Source organism: Coffea eugenioides, chromosome 11 (genome assembly GCF_003713205.1).
Source record: "Coffea eugenioides isolate CCC68of chromosome 11, Ceug_1.0, whole genome shotgun sequence".
Classification (NCBI taxonomy): domain Eukaryota; kingdom Viridiplantae; phylum Streptophyta; class Magnoliopsida; order Gentianales; family Rubiaceae; genus Coffea; species Coffea eugenioides.
Window position 1 is genome coordinate 46,694,210 of NC_040045.1, and position 19,859 is coordinate 46,714,068.

At 35.2% G+C, this 19,859-nt stretch overlaps 3 protein-coding genes across 3 annotated transcripts; 1 reads left to right on the forward strand and 2 right to left on the reverse strand.

The window, feature by feature from the left end:
* Nucleotides 1-1,298: 1,298 nt before the first annotated feature.
* On the reverse strand, nucleotides 1,299-2,193 carry LOC113753527. Its single transcript, XM_027297704.1, has one exon. It carries the CDS (start codon nucleotides 2,111-2,113, stop codon nucleotides 1,373-1,375), a length of 741 nt encoding a protein of 246 aa, XP_027153505.1. The 5' UTR covers nucleotides 2,114-2,193; the 3' UTR covers nucleotides 1,299-1,372.
* Nucleotides 2,194-7,560: 5,367 nt separating this feature from the next.
* On the reverse strand, nucleotides 7,561-8,432 carry LOC113751574 (photosystem II core complex proteins psbY, chloroplastic). The gene has a single exon (XM_027295628.1). It carries the CDS (start codon nucleotides 8,330-8,332, stop codon nucleotides 7,733-7,735), a length of 600 nt encoding a protein of 199 aa, XP_027151429.1. The 5' UTR covers nucleotides 8,333-8,432; the 3' UTR covers nucleotides 7,561-7,732.
* A 4,600-nt stretch (nucleotides 8,433-13,032) lies between these two features.
* LOC113753201 (ALBINO3-like protein 1, chloroplastic) lies at nucleotides 13,033-19,044 on the forward strand. Its single transcript, XM_027297301.1, has 11 exons — nucleotides 13,033-13,755; nucleotides 13,861-13,971; nucleotides 14,132-14,206; nucleotides 14,575-14,635; nucleotides 14,868-14,941; nucleotides 15,033-15,137; nucleotides 16,273-16,380; nucleotides 17,042-17,145; nucleotides 17,309-17,512; nucleotides 17,599-17,902; nucleotides 18,458-19,044. The coding sequence occupies exons 1-11, from the start codon at nucleotides 13,393-13,395 to the stop codon at nucleotides 18,533-18,535; spliced, it is 1,587 nt and encodes a 528-aa protein (XP_027153102.1). The 5' UTR covers nucleotides 13,033-13,392; the 3' UTR covers nucleotides 18,536-19,044.
* The last annotated feature ends 815 nt before the right edge of the window (nucleotides 19,045-19,859 follow it).

A 19,859-nucleotide genomic window follows, 5' to 3' on the forward strand; every position in this document is an offset into this window, starting at 1 on the left:
GTTCCTAATAATCATTTATCATTGGCGAAAGCATGTCTTGGGGTGCATAAAATATTGGAATTGCACCATTCCCTGAGAGCTGACCAACTGTCTTTCTTCGTATTTTTGCTTTCAACCCTCACCGCCTAATACAAACAACAGAGGACAAATGTAAAAGCCTTGGGCCCCTGGTGCGGTGAACCTCAATTTCAATTTCTCAGTAATATAACTGAACGCGGATATAACTTCTCGACGAGGCAAATATGTCTCAGGATACTACTATGTAATTAAGACAATAATAAGTAAGTTTGCTTAGTAAATACTTTCTCCGTTTACCTTATTTAATATAGTCCTCTTTTTTCTACCAATAATTGCTTTAATATATGTGTTGAATGGTGTAATGTACCATCATTATTGTTGTTATAATTAATGTAAAGGGATAATGATTGGTAATACTCTTAATATTCATGTAATGATATTTTAGAAAAATATGAGGCTAAATTTACTTTTTCAACCAAATTAAGTAATTTTTCTTAAACTATGTGAGAAAAAAATCAAAATTATCAAAGTAAAAATTAACTAATATTTTTTAAATCTTATAAGAAAAAAAATCAAGACTATCAAAATAGAAGGGGGCAATAATAAATTCAAGAAAGTCAACACTCCAAGGAGTTGACTAGCTTAAAATGACAGGCAAATTGCTGAAATACATTGAATCCCATTATAGAGTTCGTTGTACCACCGTATTAGCACTCAGTATTAAATGCTAAATGCTCGTTTAATGCACTTCTCAAATCAAATGCATCCGTTTAGTAGATACTAATTAAAATCACCGTTTGCTTTATACGCCATGAACCACCGCCCGATACTGAGAACTTAGCATGAATTTTGTGAAACAAGGCATTCATTCTCATTTTCACTACATTTATGGCCAAGTCAATGCCAGATATAATGAATGAGCTCCCGTATCTTAAAAACTAGTGGAAACATGGTGTAATGCCAGTTGAACTCAGAAGTAGTTTTATCTTCCACATTAAAACTCAATAAAGAAAATTCCTGAATGGTCTTTAAAACAAAGACTATTCCTATTATCAAAAAAAAAAAAAACAAAGATAATATCCAACAAAAGCTACAATTGAACTCCATTTCTTCTTATTCTTTATGCACAAATTAAACATTTGAAATACAAACTCGAAACAATAAATGAATGGTTCCATTATTGTTTATGGGTGTTTTAAGTTCCAGTAAAATTTGTTTGGAGTTTGGACGTCCATTACAACTTTTAAAAAATATATTTGCGTATCAAATTATGGAGGCAATGCCAAAAAAAAAATAATAATAATAACAATAAAACGAAAAAGAAAAAAAAATCCTTTAAGAAAATTCAAGACTCTTAGATGGCCTTCTTTTTCCTGAAGGCCACCTCTGTGTCCAATCCGAATCCGTCAACAGTCCGAACGTGAACCAAATCGGAGCGTTTGAACAGTTTCTTCAACGGCTCCACGCTGTACAAATCATTAGCCGAGTACTTATCAGCCCTTTTATTTACCGACACGTGTAAAACACAAACTCCGCCGGGCTTCAGCGTCCGTTCGATCTCCCCCACGAACTTCTCCGGATAAAGCGCGTGATCAAACACGTTGGAGAACTCAAAGTCAAAAGTCCCATCCTCAAACGGCTGGTTATGAAAGTCACCCTCCACAACTAGCGGTGGAGCTGGGACCAGGTCCATCCCTAGCGAGTCGGATACTCCTACCCGTCTCAACGCCTCCACTTCTTGACCCATCCGGGCCCCGATGCTCAGCGCTTTGGAATCATTAGAAAGCAACTTCCTCTGCTTCAGCTCGCCGAAGAAACGGGTAAAGACTTGGATTTTCCTGTCCCAGTCCCGGGTACTCCATATTTCTCGAAGCTTCGGATTGAGGGTCTTGTTGAGCTGGCGCTGGATGTAGGACTCGTACGTCTTGTATCCGGGTCGGATTTTTAGGCCCGAGCTCGTTTCTGAGGAGAATCGTTCTGAGTGTTTGGTGGTGGTGGAAGAACGATAAGAGAGAAAAAGAAGGAACGGTATGGAAAGGAGGAGAGTGAGAAAGAAGTATCTGGGGACAAATGCTATGATTGAGGTTTCTTTCATTTCTGAATATGCGTGAAGAAGTTATATATATATATATATATATATATATATATATATCTACATATATGTGGTGTTTTTGTGCTGGGGTGGGGGTGGGGGACGAGAAGCTGAGGTTTAAGGAAAAGTTCCCAATTAGCAGTAGAAGACTAGACTAGAAAGTAGAAACTAGAAGGGTAGATGTGTATTTGGGCACTTGCATGAGATCATGGAATTAGAGTGGAATATGAATACAAGTCATGACGTGGGAATCGTATGAGAGGAGTTTCATTTGGAGTTGGACCGTCTAAGCAAATATAATTATGAAAACAGGCTTGGCTGGGGGTGGGGGAATCGGATGGCAGTTGGCCCATTTGATGTGGAAACTCCTAGCTTTCATCTTTTTGTTTAAAAAAAAAATGTAAAAAGAGAGAGAGACTAATAAAAGTCTAAAATATGGTGAATTAATATGCACTAAAAACTAACCTCCACCACGTAACGAGAGGGCGCCTAGCTTTCCCACGGAGGTCGGTGGAGAATGCCAGATCTTTTCCAATTTTTCAGCCGAGAAGTAAGTAAGTTGGTCCTTGTTTGGTCACAAGGATAATCGTTTTTCTTAGGTCAGGGACGGCCGGACCGGGGGGTGGCACAACCAGAAGAGGAGTAGGGGGGACAAGCCTGCTTGGACCAACGGGAGAGGGTACTCTCTCGACCGATATTGGATTTTGCCTTGCGTGTAGACGAGAGTATTGACGAGGATGGAGGAATGTATCCCTGTTAGTGTTATGATTGGGTTAAAGCGGAATTTGGTGATTGGGAGTCCTGAATATGGTGGGGGTTGGGTTGGGTGGGGTGGGAAGAAGAGAAGATGAGGTAGAGTTTGAGAGGGACAGGGGATGCCCTGTCTAATTGGCTGTTAGATCAAATATGAAACAAGGTTGAGCAGAAGGTGCTAACGAGGCCCAAGAGCGGGGGCATGCACAGGTCAAAGCGGCGGTCGGTTTTGTTGTTGTGTTCTGTTTGCACTTTTGTTTGGTGTGTCATGTGTGTGTGTGCATACATATATATATATATATATAACGGGAACATGAAGGAATTGTGAGTCTATTAATTAGAAGGAAAAAAAAAAAGAATTGAAAAGTAAGGTGGATAATAATTGAAGAGTGAGCTGGCGAAGGGAAAAGAATATCTGCTTGGCATTTTCTGTCCTCCGCTATCACTTTCCACAAGTCCATGTCGACAGCTATAACTACTGGCAGCTAGCTTAGCTAAGCTCCCTCGTTCTATTTCTTCTTGTGAATACTTTTTACTACTTAGTAGAGTACTATTTAGTGCTGTCGTGGCGTACATTTTTTTTTTTTTTTAGGAAACTTAATGAATGCATTCCCTTACCAAGTTTAAGGGATTTCAATTTCTAACATTCACCAAATCCAAATGCATTATTTGCCTGAACGGAAGAGCACAAAATTCGAATCATAATCATAAGCAAAAAAAAAAAAAACTAATAAATTGCTACTATATCACAAGAAACCTAATAAATGAGGCGAGGCAATTGCAGCTCTCTAATGATTTGAAGGATAAGAAGGAATAAAGACTTGGTGGAATCATAAACGAAAGAGGGGGCAAAAGAAAAAGATACGCTTAGTGGGCTCAATTTGCCTAATAAAGTGAAGTTTAAGCTTCGTGTTTGGTAGCCTAATTGATACGGTGTGGTCCAAGAAATTATAGACCACTTCTCCTGCCTGCTGGTTTATTTGGCCTAAACTATTACATTTGCGAAGCAACCTTCTGGTTTCTTTTTTCCTCTTCTTTTTCCCTAAAAAGGAAAAAAAAAAAAAAAAAAAAAAAAAAAACACTTCTAGAACGGATTTGCCCAGTGTCCAAGAAGTCCAACTTGATGAACATAGACCCCCAGCGATTCCGTTTTTCTTTTTTAATTTCACTTTTCTTTACAAAATTTATACTGGTAAATAAAATTAAAAGGTTCGTCCCCTCAAAATTGTTAGAAAATTTTATGCCGTACGTAAGAAATGTTCTCCTAAAGGCTTTGTCCATTTTTTTTTTTTAATGTAATAAGAATCTTGCTTTAAAAAAAAAAAAATTCAAGATAATTTAGTACTAGTAAATCCACATCCATCAAGTGGCGTTTCGCTATTACCAACCTCAATCTAGCAAGTAACTTCTAAGGTGCCGTAATCGCGCTTTCTCAAAAAGAAGTTGCCGTAATCGCGCCGCAAGCGCGGAATAAATGCGAGGATATCATTATCAGCCATTAATAATACATTCTCAAAAGCAAAGCGGCAGCCGACCTGTGCCGAAGGACTACAAATTTTTTTTTTTTTTTTTTTTAATAACAGATCAAGGATTTCACCTGTTGAATATTGTCCATTGCAATTTGTAAATCTGGTTGATATAATTCTTATTATATTTGATATAAATTTATATCATTTTAGTATCGTCGCTAATTTAGTTGTATAAGTTGATAAAATTTATTTATTTTTTTACATTAAAAGTGTACGAGTTTAAATCAGAAATCGTAGGAATTATACAAATGTATTTAAATTAGAGAGATTTCAACTCGTGAGATCCCTGATTTTTTAAAACAAAAAAGAAAAAAAAAAGGAGCATAGCAAGCTAAAATGCATATCAAATCTACAAACAAAAGAAGAATTTAAAATTTAAACGAGTATTATTTGTCATGTAGTCACACTACCTAGTGTCTGTTTGATAACATAAAAAAGTGCTGAAACTGAATTCATTCAGACATTCAGATGTTTTTGGTGTTTGATAAATAAAAATTTTTCTGCTGAACTTATTAAGTGGTGCTGAATTTGTATGTATTTTTGTCAGCACAAGAATTGTAACTGAATACTTAATTTGATAAGAATCAAGAGATTTACTTCAACTACTTTATCTTATCTACCAAATCTATTCTTGTTTGTTAATTACATTCAAAATCCTTATCTAATTAAACAACCTGACATTCTCTGTCTAATGGCTTTCTACTTCTATTTTCTCCCTATTTAATGATTTTTTTACAATTTCTCCATGCTCCTCACATCTGTCAACTCCTTATCTTTTTCCATCTTTCTACTCTTGCATAATTTTGTCATTTTTTTCCTCCCAAAATTTTTTATTGCTACCGTACTCACCGATCTCAAATTCATTATTTCCAAGGTAGATTATTCGTTGTTTTGCGTCAACATTTTTCCATTGAAGTAATTAAATTTCTATATAATTTGGTGTGAATTTAAAACTTGTTTATTGCAGCTTCCTTTTGCTTATATTTGGACTTTTCTTATCAAACTCTGATTTAAAAATATATTTGCACTGATATTTGGACTTTTCCATAATATATTTCTTCTTTTATATTACTTTGATTTAAACATAAATATTGTCATTTTCATACCTAACAATTTTAAACTAATTAAATCATAGGTTCTATTTCCTTTTTGGATTAAAACATAGAAGGGCAAAATTGTACAATTTAGCTTATTAAGCATTAAGTTATAAATGTTTATCAAACAGTATAAATATGTTCAGCATTAAGATTCAGATATTCATATATTTCTTTTCAGTGCTTAATATTCAACAAATTAATCGTTTCAATATTCAGAATTCAGAATTCAGAATTCAGTTTTATCAAACGGAGCCCTAGTCTATAACAAAACAATTTTTACACTTAAAAAAATTAGTTTTTCGCTGACAGAATATGAAAATTTGATCCGTTTATAATTTCAGCTTTCTAGAATCTTCATTCTTATGGATCAGCATTTAGAAGAACTACATCAACTGGGCTTGGGTTAAAAGCCTCAAACTAACTGAATGGCTCAATGTTCAAGCCCGTATCTCATGTCCATTAAACATGTCAGGCTTTCCAATAGCAAAAATCAGAAACCAAGGTGTAGATGAAACAAGCCCGAAGGATAAAGATCTTCACGTATTCCGGCTTCCCAGTTGCGCTTTCGAAACTGGGAAATCTGTGGTGTCATTTCTTGGAAACATGAACCCCCTATTTAAGAATCAATAGAATTACTTCAACTCTCTTATCTTATCTACCAAATCTACCCTTATTTGTTAATTATGTTCAAAATTCTTATTTAATTAAACAACCTAATATTCTCTATCTAACGATTTTTAGTTTCTCTTTTCTCCCTTTTTAATGACTTTCACATATTCTCCATACTCATCATATAATATATTTCATCTTTTATATTAATTTGATTTAAAAATAAATATTGTCATTTTCATACCTTACAATTTTAAACTAATTAAATCATAGATTCTATTTCTTTTTTGAATGAAAGGATATAAGGGCAAAATTATCAAATTAAACTTATTAAGCATTCAGCTATAAATATTTATCAAACAGTATAAATAGGTTTAGCATTAAAATTCAAACATTCATATATTTTTTTCAGTGTTTAAAATTCAGCAAATTAATTGTTTCAGTATTCAGATTTTAGAATTCAGATTTCAGAATTCAGATTCAGTTTTATCAAACGGAACCTAAGATTCAGATATTCATATATCTCTTTTCAGTGCTTAATATTCAGCAAATTAATCGTTTCAATATTCAGAATTTAGAATTCAGTTTTATCAAACGGAGCCCTAGTCTATAACAAAACAATTTTTACACTTAGAAAAATTTTAGTTTTTCGCTGACAAAATATGAAAATTTGATCCGTTTATAATTTCAGCTTTCTAGAATCTTCATTCTTATGGATCAACATTTAGAAGAACTACATCGACTGGGCTTGGGTTGAAAGCCTCAAACTAACTGAATGGCTCAATGTTCAAGCCCGTATCTCATGTCCATTAAACATGTCAGGCTTTCCAATAGCAAAAATCATTTCTTGGAAACATGAACCCCCTAACATGGCAGCACTCAGGGCCACAATCTCTATGATAACTAAGCTTGGATTTATTTATTTATTTATTTTTGGAGGGTAACTAAGCTTCGTTCAGTTCTTAACTAATGTTAAAATTTGAGTTGAAACCTAGTCCGTTTAATCCATTATTCATGTCCATCTTAAACAAATTCGTATATCTGATGTTCAATGAATCGTGATAAATATTTTGTTTGCTCCCCAAATCAATATCAAGCTGAGTTTGACATCAGAGCCAACAACACTAAAACACGTTCGAACTTAGTTTGATCAGTGAATGTTGCTATCTTGTGAACTAACAAGAAATGGTCGTCTAGCTGAGTGATCAATCATTGAGTCGTATAAGTTTGGAATAGTTGAAAGTCATATATTTTGGTGGATTGGTAGAATTGAGTGTTCTCGTCGTACTTGCAAGTTATAGAGGTGGAGTTCATTTCTGTTTGAAAATCTAATGAATCCCAGAAAAACCCAGTGCCTCACACTTGAAAATCATACATGTACACGTCAAGCCAATTAATTAAATCAGTTCGGAAAATCATGCGATTAATCAGTAGAGAGTTATTAGGCAGGGACGCTGGCATATTATATATTTATGTGCTGGAACCATGTTTTGAAACCGATGTACAGTTGCAGAGGATTTATCCTGATGATGGTAATTAGAGGCAGTCCCCAAAATTTGTTCAAGAAAAGTTTCATTGATACAAAGGTGCAATTACATGTGAACACAATTCATTACTGCACCCCAACGGGAATACTAAGATCTCATCCTGTCGATCTGATTCAAAGCTGGCTGCAAGATGTTGTAGAGCACCCAAATAATTGCAGGAGCAATAACAAACAGCAAAAGCTGACCCCTGTTGTCACCGGTTGCTTCAGCTATGGCTGCAATCTCACTAGCAGCTGATGCCTGAGGTGTGTGGATGAACCCTGATGCAGCCAAACCTCCCAGGCCAAGGCCTATGATGACCCCTTTTGAACTCCTCATTTGGTTGAACTGATTGAGTGCTGGTTGGAGGATGTTGTAGAGCACCCAAGCTATGGCTGGCAGGATTGGGAGGAGAAGTGCTAGACCACGGTTATCGCCTTCTGCAATTTCGGCGATTTGTTGAGCTGCAAAGGCAGCATCACATGAGCTCAAGGTTGAGAAAATTGCGCCAGCAAGGGCTGTTCCGGTTAGCGGATTGGACAAGATTGAGTCTTGTGCTTTTCTTGATGTTGTGAGGAGGCCTTTTGGGAGGTTTTGCATGGACAGAAGGGATACCGGCTTTGGTTTCAAAGTGTTGATAACTCTGTGGGTGTTGGTGCTCAAGCAGTTGGCATTAAGGGTGGCCATTGTTGCCATAGTTGCTGCCATTCGAATCCTGGGAGTTGGTGAATATATGCAGGTCAAATCTTCAAGAATTCAGAGAGAATTAGTGTGGCTTAGGCTTCTATTCAAGTTATTTGCTTGTTGTGATGATATGAATTGGAATTTAGAAACAATGCCAAGTAGGAAAATGAGATCCAATAAGATTGCGATTCCTAGATTGTTCTCTTATCCAGAGACTCTGACTGGTGAAATATAGACCTCACACGCCTTGCCCCACTTTGGTTTCTTATCACTTCTTCAGAATCAAGTCCCTGTTTATGGTGGCAAAATATTAGGGGGCGTTTGGTAAGAGGGTATCGGAATGGGGTTATGGAATAAACCCCATAACTCATGTTTGGTTTACTGGTATTGGAATTGAAATATTGGAATGATATCTAAAAATATGTCATTTCTCCATTCCTGACTAAGTTCGTGGGTTTTGTCCAAAACCCAAATCTTATTCCCGGTCCCTCTTCTTCCTCTCTTTTTCATTATTTCCGTCGCCTTTCTCCCCCCAATTCTCTGCCCTAATTACCCCTTAAAAACACGACAAGCTGGAGCTTTTGCCGTGGGAAGAAAAAAAAAACGAATGAAAACCACATCTGTGCTACTAGAGAGGTACGCAAGTTTTCTTCTGTTTGTTTTCTTGTTCCAAGTTCTCTATTCTCCAAGTCCATAAACAAGAATAATTTGTGCAATAGTGGATCTTCTTCTGCTGATTCTCAATCTTCCATTTCCCTTGTAGATTGCTCCTTAAAAGGTTTGTATCTCTAGTTTCTTTAGATTTTTTGCTCTTGGGAGCAGTACGTACTATGCTTTCTGTACGGTCCGGCAAATCTGCACACTTTTCTTATTTTGTTTTCTCTTCTGATATTAGCAGTTAGCAGATCTTCATGATTCTTGAGCTTTAGTGCTTCTTTTTTGTGGGTTCTGGCTCTTTTTTGTTTTGTCTTCCGCTATTGACTTTGTGGGGTCAAAATGAAAATCATAGTTTATTCCATCATCTTCTTGAATGCTGATCTCAAATGCAACCCAAAAAATGCAAAAGAATCCAAAACCAATAAGCATCAGATTTGTATCAATAGGATGAAGTACGGATCTGCATCATATCACCAAAGGTTCCCCACTCGCAAATCGAATTGGAATTTAGGCGTTACTCAAACCATTGATTTTGTGAGTTGAGTTATCACTTGAAACCCACCTACTTCATATTGGTGCAAGATTAGAAGTGCAGACCGTGGAATATTATAAATTTGTTAAATAGCCTGAAACCCGCTTGCGGGTTTCCCCCTTATGTAAAATGACTAAAAGCTGCGTTTCTGTTCTATTTATATCAAACACATACTCTCAAACCCTCACCTGAAGGGTGAGGATGAGAGGGGAGGTTTGCTGGGCATCCTAGGGCCCTCCGATGGGCATGTGCAACTCAACGCAGCTTGCATGTAAAATTTTTTTTTTTTTAAGTAATTTGTTAAATAGCCTGCCTGAAACCCGCTTGCGGGTTTCCCCCTTATTTTCGTCTATTCACTCAGCTCCGTCTGTTTTGACGATTTTCGTCCACTTTTCAGGTTAATTCAAACCACGGGGTATCGACTGGTATGATATGAAACCACAGGGGGTTTTTATGTATGATTGCTTAACCACAGGGGGATTTTTTGTTGTTTACCCTTAAAAATACAAAAACCTGCATAACTCTCCCCAACATATGACAAGATTATTAATAAGATTTATGTAATTTTTCTTTTGAAACTCTAAGACAAGGTTTATTGTCAATTTTACAGGTAAGGTTAAAATTGGAAATTTATTAGATTCCATTCCGAAAGAACCAACGAACCAAACATCAAGTATAGTAATGATACCCATTTCAGATACTTGAACCAAACAGATGTATTGGAATGAAAGGTCTCATTCCAAACCCAGGATATCCGATTCCAAATCCGAATCCGATTCCAAGCTGCGAACCAAACGCCCCCTTAGTGTATTTGTACGACACAGGCTATCGATCAAGACCAACACCATGGTATATCATTCATGAGAACATACAAAAGGATTCGGACTTAGACCCCAATCCTCGTGCTTATAAACTCGATAAGACTACTCTTGTTTTAGTGGTTGCACGTCACTTTGGTATGAACAAATTAAACAATAAAAGCCATGTTTAACCAATGGTGAACCCAACATTCTAAAAGCTTTTTAAATATTTTTTTTTTCCTAGCAAGGGAGGGGGAGATATAAGAAGTAGGGAGAGAGAAAGGAAATTGGAACCTAGAAACTTTAAGCGGTGTATTGAAAATGGAATCGGACTAACGAGTTCGATTGGTCGAATCGTAACTAGTTACTGTTCAATTCAGGTCTATATTTAACTCAATAAGTCAAATGAATCAATCAAAACAGGTAAAAAACGGATGAATTGGTCAAAAAAATTGACCTTTGAACTGATTTTCTCACTAAATATTTATTTTATTTTTTTATATATGAATTTATCCAAATAATTTAATATTAAAATAATTAAAATATTTTAAAACTCATTGAACCAATCGAATTAGTTGAACCGTAAACCGAAAATTAATCCGATACACTTGCCGGTCCGAATTTTAAGACATTGTCTTTAAATCTTAATATTTCAATTTTAATCACTAAATCAAAACCTTCGTAACAATCCAACATTCTAAAAGCTAATTTCAATAAACTTTAAATAAATTTCATCTTGTCCTGCCATTGTTTTTCGTTTGATAGTCAAAGCGGGCTGGACTACACCACTATATATGTTGCCAATAAAGGTTTAACTAAGGTTGGAAGGATCAGGAGAAGTGATGTCTGATTGCAAATTCAGACTCATCTTAGCAACTGCATGAACATTTGCTAATGATTTCTCTTTGCGCCGCAATAAACTTGCAAGAGAGTATTCCCAATTCCCATGATCGGCCAAGGCTTGTTGAACAAGGCTTAGGCCTAGCTGTCAAGTCCAAGTTAATATCCACATGCTTGAACCCAAATTCCAGACGACATAAACATGCAATTTAACAGTCTAATACACACTTTTCAGGGTCTTCTGGCCCATTGTAATATTGGTATACAATGAGTCAACCAGCACAAAGACGAAAATGCAGTGCCCTTACTGTAATTCTGGGCTTCTACCATACAATTCCCCAAAATCAATAATTAACTGTTTACTGTAGCCTATCTTTGTAAAGTAGCAAGCATGTTTGATAATTCAATTCAGCACTTAAATTTAATGAGTTCGAATCTTAACATATTCGGACGCGTTTGATAACCAAAACTAAAACATATGAATTAATTAAGTGGCACTAAATTTTTTAGGAAAAATTTGCTAAAAGAAATAAGTTATAAATTATTCACTTTATCACTTAATGTATCAAATTTATTCCTTAACAATTTAGGAACTTAATGGATTCGGATTTTCAAATTTCAACTTTAGTATTAAATACATATCACATTAAGGGTCTGTTTGATAACATAAAAAAGTGCTGAATCTGAACTTTTTCAGACATTCAAATGTTTTGAGTGTTTGATAAATGAAAATACATTTGCTGAATTTGTTAAGTAGTGCTGAACTTGTGTGTATTTTTTTCAACACAAGAATCCTAACTGAATGCTTAATTCTGATAAGAATTAATAAAATTATTTCAACTACCTTATCTTATCTACCAAATCTACCCTTGTTTATTAATTATATTCAAAATTCTTATCTAATTAAACAACTTAATATTCTCTATCTAATGGTTTTCTATTTATCTTTTCTGCCTTTCTAATGACTTTCACATCTTCTCCATACTCATCATATAATATATTTCATCTTTTATATTAATTTGATTTAAAAATAAATATTATCATTTTCATGCCTAAAAATTTTAAACTAATTAAATCATAGGTTCTATTTCTTTTTTGGATGAAAAGATATAAGGGCAAAATTGTTAAATTTAACTTATTAAGCATTCAGTATAAATGTTTATCAAACGGTATAAATAGGTTCAGCATTAAAATTCAGACATTCATATATTTCTTTTCAGTGCTTAAAATTCAGTAAATTAATTGTTTCAGTATTCAGATTTCAGAATTCAGACTTCAGAATTCAGATTCAGTTTTATCAAACGCAACCTAAGTAATAATCGAACTGGAACAAATTTTGTTTAGAAAATTCAGTGCCGCTTTATTAATTCAGATGTTCTAGTTTTTGTTATCAAACGTGTCTGAACATGTTAGGATCTGAATCTATAAAATTAAGTGGTGGGTTGGGTTATCAAATAAAGTTTAGGAGTTAGTTTGATAAAACTGAAATTCAAAAAATGAAATTGAAACCTAAATCTATTAAACTATTGAATTGTTAAGTGCTAAATTTAATATATTAATTGTATATTACATCATATTGAGTGATAGAGAATAACTTATCACTTAATTTTAGAGTATTTTTGTTGTGAAAATTTAATGCTACATGTTAACTCTGAATCCATTAGTATCACCGCATGCATTTCCTAAATTAAAACAGAAAAAGAAAATCATTAAAATAGAAACTAATAATCTGTCTCACTACTGTCTTTGTGAGTATTTCCCTTCCTCTTCTCAGTTTCAACGACAAAAAAAGGGGGAAAAAAAAGTACACTCCTTTTCAGTTTGTGAACCATTTTAAAACAAATTTTCAAGGGAAATAACTTAAGGATATATAAGTTCTTGCCTTCTACAGAATCTACATTATAGAGTTGAATAATCCCTCCACAGGTAAAGATTATTGTCCATACGTCCAAATCTCCAAACCCCACTCTTCCGAGTTCTATTAAACAAGCAACAAGTTTGATCTACCAACATTTCTCTATTCATTTGTCTTCCAATTCTCCGGATGTTAAACCTTAAAACTAACTGAAACTGGATATTTTCTTAACTCCCAACATCATTATCTGCATAAATCTTGGTCACCGAACCTAAACCTTAACCCAGTTCTAATCGTTCTCTATATGCCATATCATTGAAGTTTTATTTGTTAAACAGAAAAGTTGTAGCTGGAAATTTGTGTTAAAGATTAGGGAACCCAACGAAGTTTTCAGATAAAAATGTCAACTTCATCAGTCCCAGTTGGGATTGGACCCAATTCAATCCTATCCCCATTTGCAGACCGGAGTAAAACCCTAAACCCTAGTTTTAGGAGAAACCAATTGGGATTTTCTTCAAATTATGGACCCTTTATGCGGGGTACGCTTGGGGTGACCCGGTATGGATTGGGTCAGGTTCCATTTCCTGACCCGGATAGTGCCGATGGATTGATTAAGGACCTGTTTGGCAGAGTTGAAATGTTCTTGTATACCGTTGCTGATGCTGCTGTTTCTGGCTCCCCGGACCCGCTTACTGATGCTACCACAACTAACCAGAGTGATTGGCTTTCTGGGATCACTAATGGGATGGAAGCTGTGTTGAAGGTTTATCAAAGCTCCAGTTTTTATGCGATTTCATAGTTTTTTTCAATTAGTTTTGCAAATAACATACAACTTAGTTTAAGCACAGTTTGGTTGTTTTGTTATCAGGTTTTGAAGGACGGGCTCTCTACCTTACATGTTCCCTATTCTTACGGTTTTGCAATTATTCTCCTGACTATACTAGTAAAGGCTGCCACTTTTCCTCTAACAAAGAAGCAGGTCAGTCACTACCGATGAACTTCTTCAACTCCAATTCTTGTTTCTTCTCCAGTATATGCAGACAGGGTATACTTAAGGCCATTAGATTCTTTTACATCTCAAATATTTGAAGTTTTTGATAAGGATTTAACTAACTGCAATTTAAAACTGTTATTTTCAGGTGGAATCTGCGATGGCCATGCGCTCATTGGCACCTCAAATAAAGGCTATTCAGGAACGTTATGCTGGAGATCAGGTTACTGTTTACCCTTCCTTTAATTTTTGTTTTAACCGCAAGTGAATTTGATAATGCATGATAAGAAATGGAGGCAGCAAAACTAGTTAAGTGAATAATTACGTGGAATATTAACATAGGGTAATTTAATCCTTGGTTGGGCTTCACAAAATTGAGAACTTCAGGTCCACGCTTATTGCTTTCAGCTGAGATTATAATCAGGCCAGTTCCTAATAATGTGGTCAATACAGACTATAGCTTTATTGTTAACCTTGGGTTTGTATGCTAATTTTCATTTGTCCGGTAGAATTTGCTGAAGATTGATAGATTTTCATCCACGACTTCCTTTTTTCTGCAGTTGTCATTTTTTATTATTCATGTTCTTGCAGGAGAGAATTCAACTTGAAACTGCTCGCTTGTACAAACTAGCTGGCATAAATCCATTAGCAGGTAGTTAACTTATTCTTTCTTTACCGGATTGTAAACTTTTCTTATAGATCAAGGATTTGTGTGCTTGAATAGTAGGGAAAAAAAACAGCGGCACCCTTAAAGAGGTGACGGGCGAGGTTGAAAGTTAATCATTTGAATTGTTTAATGATTACGGTCCCTTGAAGTGGATATCTATGCACAGGCTGTCCCTACAATTTGGTTTTCTTATCATACTTTGTTGGTCATTTTTAAGGATGTCTGCCAACTCTAGCGACCATTCCCATATGGATTGGTCTTTATAGAGCACTTTCTAATGTGGCAAATGAGGTAACATGCTAGTTTCATTTTCACTTTTTGATGGATTATTTTCCAAGTTGTACTTCTATATTGGGTTAAAACCATTCCTTCCAATTTTAAGGGACTTCTGACAGAAGGATTCTTTTGGATACCCTCATTGGCTGGTCCCACAACAGTTGCTGCTCGACAAACTGGCAGTGGTACCTCTTGGCTGTTCCCTTTCATTGTAAGACTGCTGCATATAATAGCTTCTTCTGGTTATGAATGTTCTGGCTTTTGAGTGCCTGATCAACCTGTTACTTTTTGTGGATACTGATGTATTTAATTGATCCTGTGATAAAACTTGGGCTTCAAAACAACTTTGAGTTCACTGTTTAGTTACATTTATTACTTCTCAGTTATTTTTTTAATAATTTTTTTTCCTATTTAGATGTTACTGACATGGCTCTCTTCTTCGCTTCAAAGTTAGAGATTTGGACTGTTAGAAAGAATTACCACCCCTGAGGTTTTTGACAGTTTCACTTGGCAGTTGGCACCATCAAACTTTAAAAAATCTCACTTGCCTCCCTTACTTTAGGCTTTTTGTATCATTTACAACCCATTTTAAGTATAATATTAAAAAATTCATTTTGGAAGAGTAAATATAATCTCATTCCAAATTTCTCCTTTTGTTGTCTTACTTTTTATTACCAAAACGGTGAGTATATTAATAAAAAATGAAAAACAAAAACAAAAGGTATGAAGGTTTATTCTAATTGGACAAAATAACTTGTTTCTATTGTTTATAAGCTGGAGCAAAAAGGTATTCTTAGGGTTGCAAATTATTGCCAGCTATTTTTAAGAGTATTGCAAATCATTCATAATTTCAAGTAATTTAACATTTCTTATTTTAACCAATGACACAAAAACTATTAGAGAGTTTTTCAATATTGTTATCAACTTTTAAAATTTCATTAAAGAACTATATTGATCAATCAACAAAAATTAAGAGATAAATTTAGTGTGTTATGATAATTAAAAAATCACAACAAAAGGGAAAATTTGGAATGAAATTGTACTCCCTCTCCCAAAATGAGTTTTTTAATATTATATTTTGAAATGGGTTTCAAATGTTACAAAAAATTTAAAATAGGGGAGCCAAGTGAGATTTTTCGAAATTTGAAGGTGCCAAGTGAAACTGTCAGAAACCTCAGGGGAGGTTTCTGAAATTATCCCCATCATTAATTATGTCTAATTTTCTTCCTAGAATTCAGTAACCTAGACTATTTCGTATTGCTTTTCATTGCTATAGTGTTTAGATTTTTCCTATTGAAACTGTAGTGAAATCTATTTTCACTCTTAGGTTGTTTCTTTTTTCTCAGGATGGCCATCCTCCTCTTGGATGGTCGGATACATTTGCGTATCTAGTCTTGCCAGTTCTGCTGATTACTACTCAGTACGTTTCTGTCCAAATTATGCAACCATCACAGGTTAGAGGTCAATTTTTCATCCGTTGGTATACTCTAATCAAAGCTAGGCTTTTTGTCATGCGTTAATTACATTGAATCTTCTCTCTCTCTCTCTCTCTCTCTCAGTTTTTGTTTTTTGGTATGTATGTTGCATTCATATGTTAATTTGTTGAATGTGTACACTGTTGGTGTATCCTGTTTCAGTGTCCTTGTTTTTTAGTTTTCAATGCTTTCTCTTTGCTGCATGATGGAGAAATGGGTGGTGTAAAGTGAAATGTTGAGTACAGCAGACAGGAATCCAGAGAGCAGGTGAGCGGAAGATATAAAATGAATAGTTTTCTAAGAGAAACAGCTAGCATTTGAGGAAAGGGACTGCCGACAAATGCCTTTGAGGCCTTAATGATTGGTTATTGTTTTAGAAAAGTAACTTTTCTCTTATTCTAGTATGATTTGAGGCCTTTACAAGAATAACAGGAGGGCCATCTTTTCTTTGCTGTTTAAGTATTGTCGACAATATATGGCTAAACTGATAATGGTACTCATGTGAAACTGTACCTTTCCTTCCGATACTTTTTTGGACAACTTTGATGCATTTGATTTTTGTCACTTGTAAATGGCTGATTGTAGACCAGGCTCCTGCCATACTTCTGTTGGCTGACACCTTTTCCCACTTAACTGTCAGAGCAATGACCCAAACTTAAAGAGTTCTCAAGCCATTACCAAATTGCTGCCCTTAATGATTGGTTATTTTGCTCTTTCCGTTCCTTCCGGTCTAAGCCTCTATTGGTAAGTATCTCTGACTTTAAGATTTGTCGATGTTATGCTATTCTGAGTTGGAATGTCATCGTTATTCTCTTAGTTTATCACAATAGATTTAAGAGCCAGCTGTTACTTTAAAAAATTGAATGAAATCATTGGTCTGAAATAGTATTTTGCATGTTTCTCTTAGGTTCACGAACAACATACTAAGCACAGCTCAACAAGTATGGCTTCAGAAATTAGGAGGCGCACGAAATCATTTGAAGCAGTTCAATGATGATATTGTTAGGAAAGAGCTATCCCAAATGCAGAAGTCTGTCTCTGAAGCAACTTCAGAAAAAATGACAGATAAAGGAGAAAAGCTGACTTCAGAAGGGCTCCGTCCTGGAGAAAGGTTAAACCAGACAATTGTTCATGTACCTACAACCAATGTAACCTAAACTAGGAGTGCTTCAAGTCTTATAAAGTATTGATTTTCAGGTTTAAACAACTAAAGGAGCAAGAAGCAAGAAGGCGGCAGCAACGAGAGGGAGAGAAAAGGAAAGCTGAAGAGGCTGCACTTCAACAGGAAAATGGAGAGTTAAAGAATGAAGTAAATCTGGTTGAACCTGGACTTGAAGCTGAGAACACTGTGACTGACACATGCAACACTTTTAACAATGAACATCGGGTTGTAAATGGCACTACTTCTCCAAGAGCCAAGGATGATACAAGGACTACAGATGGTTCTGGTAGTCATGAAGATGAAACAATTGGTCAGGAGCCTTATGGGACTACAGAAAAGGTAAAAATATTTGGAATGAGTTTTCAATATCTTTTTGTCGCTTGGTGTGAATCTGTTATTCAGCATTCAACTCCTCATTTTATTCTCTTTTCCCCTGCCTTCTTTTCTTAAAATTTTGAGCCATATGGTGACATTTTATTATGAACTTCAGATAACTGGGAGAATGTATGTATTAGATTCTAAGACATCATAATGGCTTCAGGTTACCCTGTTCATCATATTGTTAACAAAACATAAAATTTTGTTTTTGAATAAATATTACTTGTGTTCCTCTTCTGCCGTAGCTCTGCTATGTTGCTCATCTTGATGGACTTTATTCATCAAATGATTGGGTTTGGATTTTCACTGTCTTCCAGTTTCATGATTGGATCTGTTCATACATGTATATTGTGTTCATGTACATACATGAATGTATGAATGCATAGGGTGCATGTATCCACCAGACTCCTTAGATAGCTGAAGATATATGTATATCAATGCTTACATCCGAATATGATAAACTATTATGAATCTTTACGTTGGTTATCAAACTAAATATATGTTGTGTAATTCCAGGAAGAAGTTGCTTCTAGCATGATAGGTGGAGATAACAGATGTACCGGCAAAGATGAAAACGAGAACAAAAGTGTGTAAGCCTCAAAATGAAGCAATTAATATACGTGGATTTAGGGATTATCAGGAGTCATTAGGCATATTGTCACACTTGATGTTGGCTGATCCTGGGTGGAGAAATTGATGCCTTTTCGCACATAAATTGCCGACACGAAAAGGTAAAGCTTGTCTTGGTTGAGAGTGCACGAATCAGTTTTTCTGACAAGGGAGAAGGGTGTGGCATGTAGTTAGATGGTAGCTTGATTAAGGGGTGATTGTAGGAGTAGCTAGAAGAAGAGTTATATAATGTAGGCATCATTGGCTTTAACAAATCTTCTTTCTTTGTACGTGGGATTGGATGTTAGAGGAAAGCGTTTGTTTCATGCTTTGGTTAGTTTGTCTTCATGGATGATTTTTGTTGTCAAGTTAGAACCAAATATGATATGATGCTTCAGTTACACATATAAATATGTTTAGATGGAATTGCAAAATGATTTTTTTGCTGTACCGTTTCTCTTGCAATTTGAAAATGCAGCGAGGAAAGTTAATCATAGGTTGAGTCTTAATTCTTGCCTTTGTCAATAAAAACATGAAGGATGATGATTGGCGAATTTAATTTGTAAATATTTTGAAAAGAAAGTAAGTGGGAAATCCTGCGTATTTATGGTAAGGTATATTAATGAAGGCAGGCATTACTCTTTTCCTGCGTAGTTTGCCAGTTTGACAGCATATTCCAGTATTAGAGAAGTACGCATTCTTGCCACTTCTGTAAAGTATTAAATATATTGCTTGTGCTTTCATGATTGCTTCTGAGTAGCAGTAACTGCTTGGACGCAGAACATGCCTTATATTGTCTTCCATATGCTAAACAATAAAGGATGATTTGCCAAAAAAAAAAATTTTTTTTATTCAAGTCAAAAATTTGGGGGTTTACGCCAAAGGGATAGGTAGGAAGTACAATCAAACTCATTTCTTGTAAACTTGTCATTACTAGCTAAAATACTCCAAATGAATGAATCCTGAGCAAGAAAGCACCGTCCTGCAGCTGCATGTTTGGTTCAATTGTTTTAGCATGTACGTATCAATTAGAATGCATCATAATCTCTTGCCCAAATTAGAAGTATGTATGAATTTCATTAATATATAGAGTCTTCGTGAATCCCTGTCCAAAGGTTTTTTTTTTTTTTTTTGGAATTTCGTGGCTAGGAATCGGTTCTTTATGGAATCTTCTGAAGGAAAATTCAGATAACATATGGTTGATTAAGGCTCAGTTGAGTGAACTGATGTCTGCTCTATATGTAGTATGATTTCCTTCATAAAATTTTCAGATAGTCTCTCTCAAAGTCAAGGAATTAAGCATCAATTT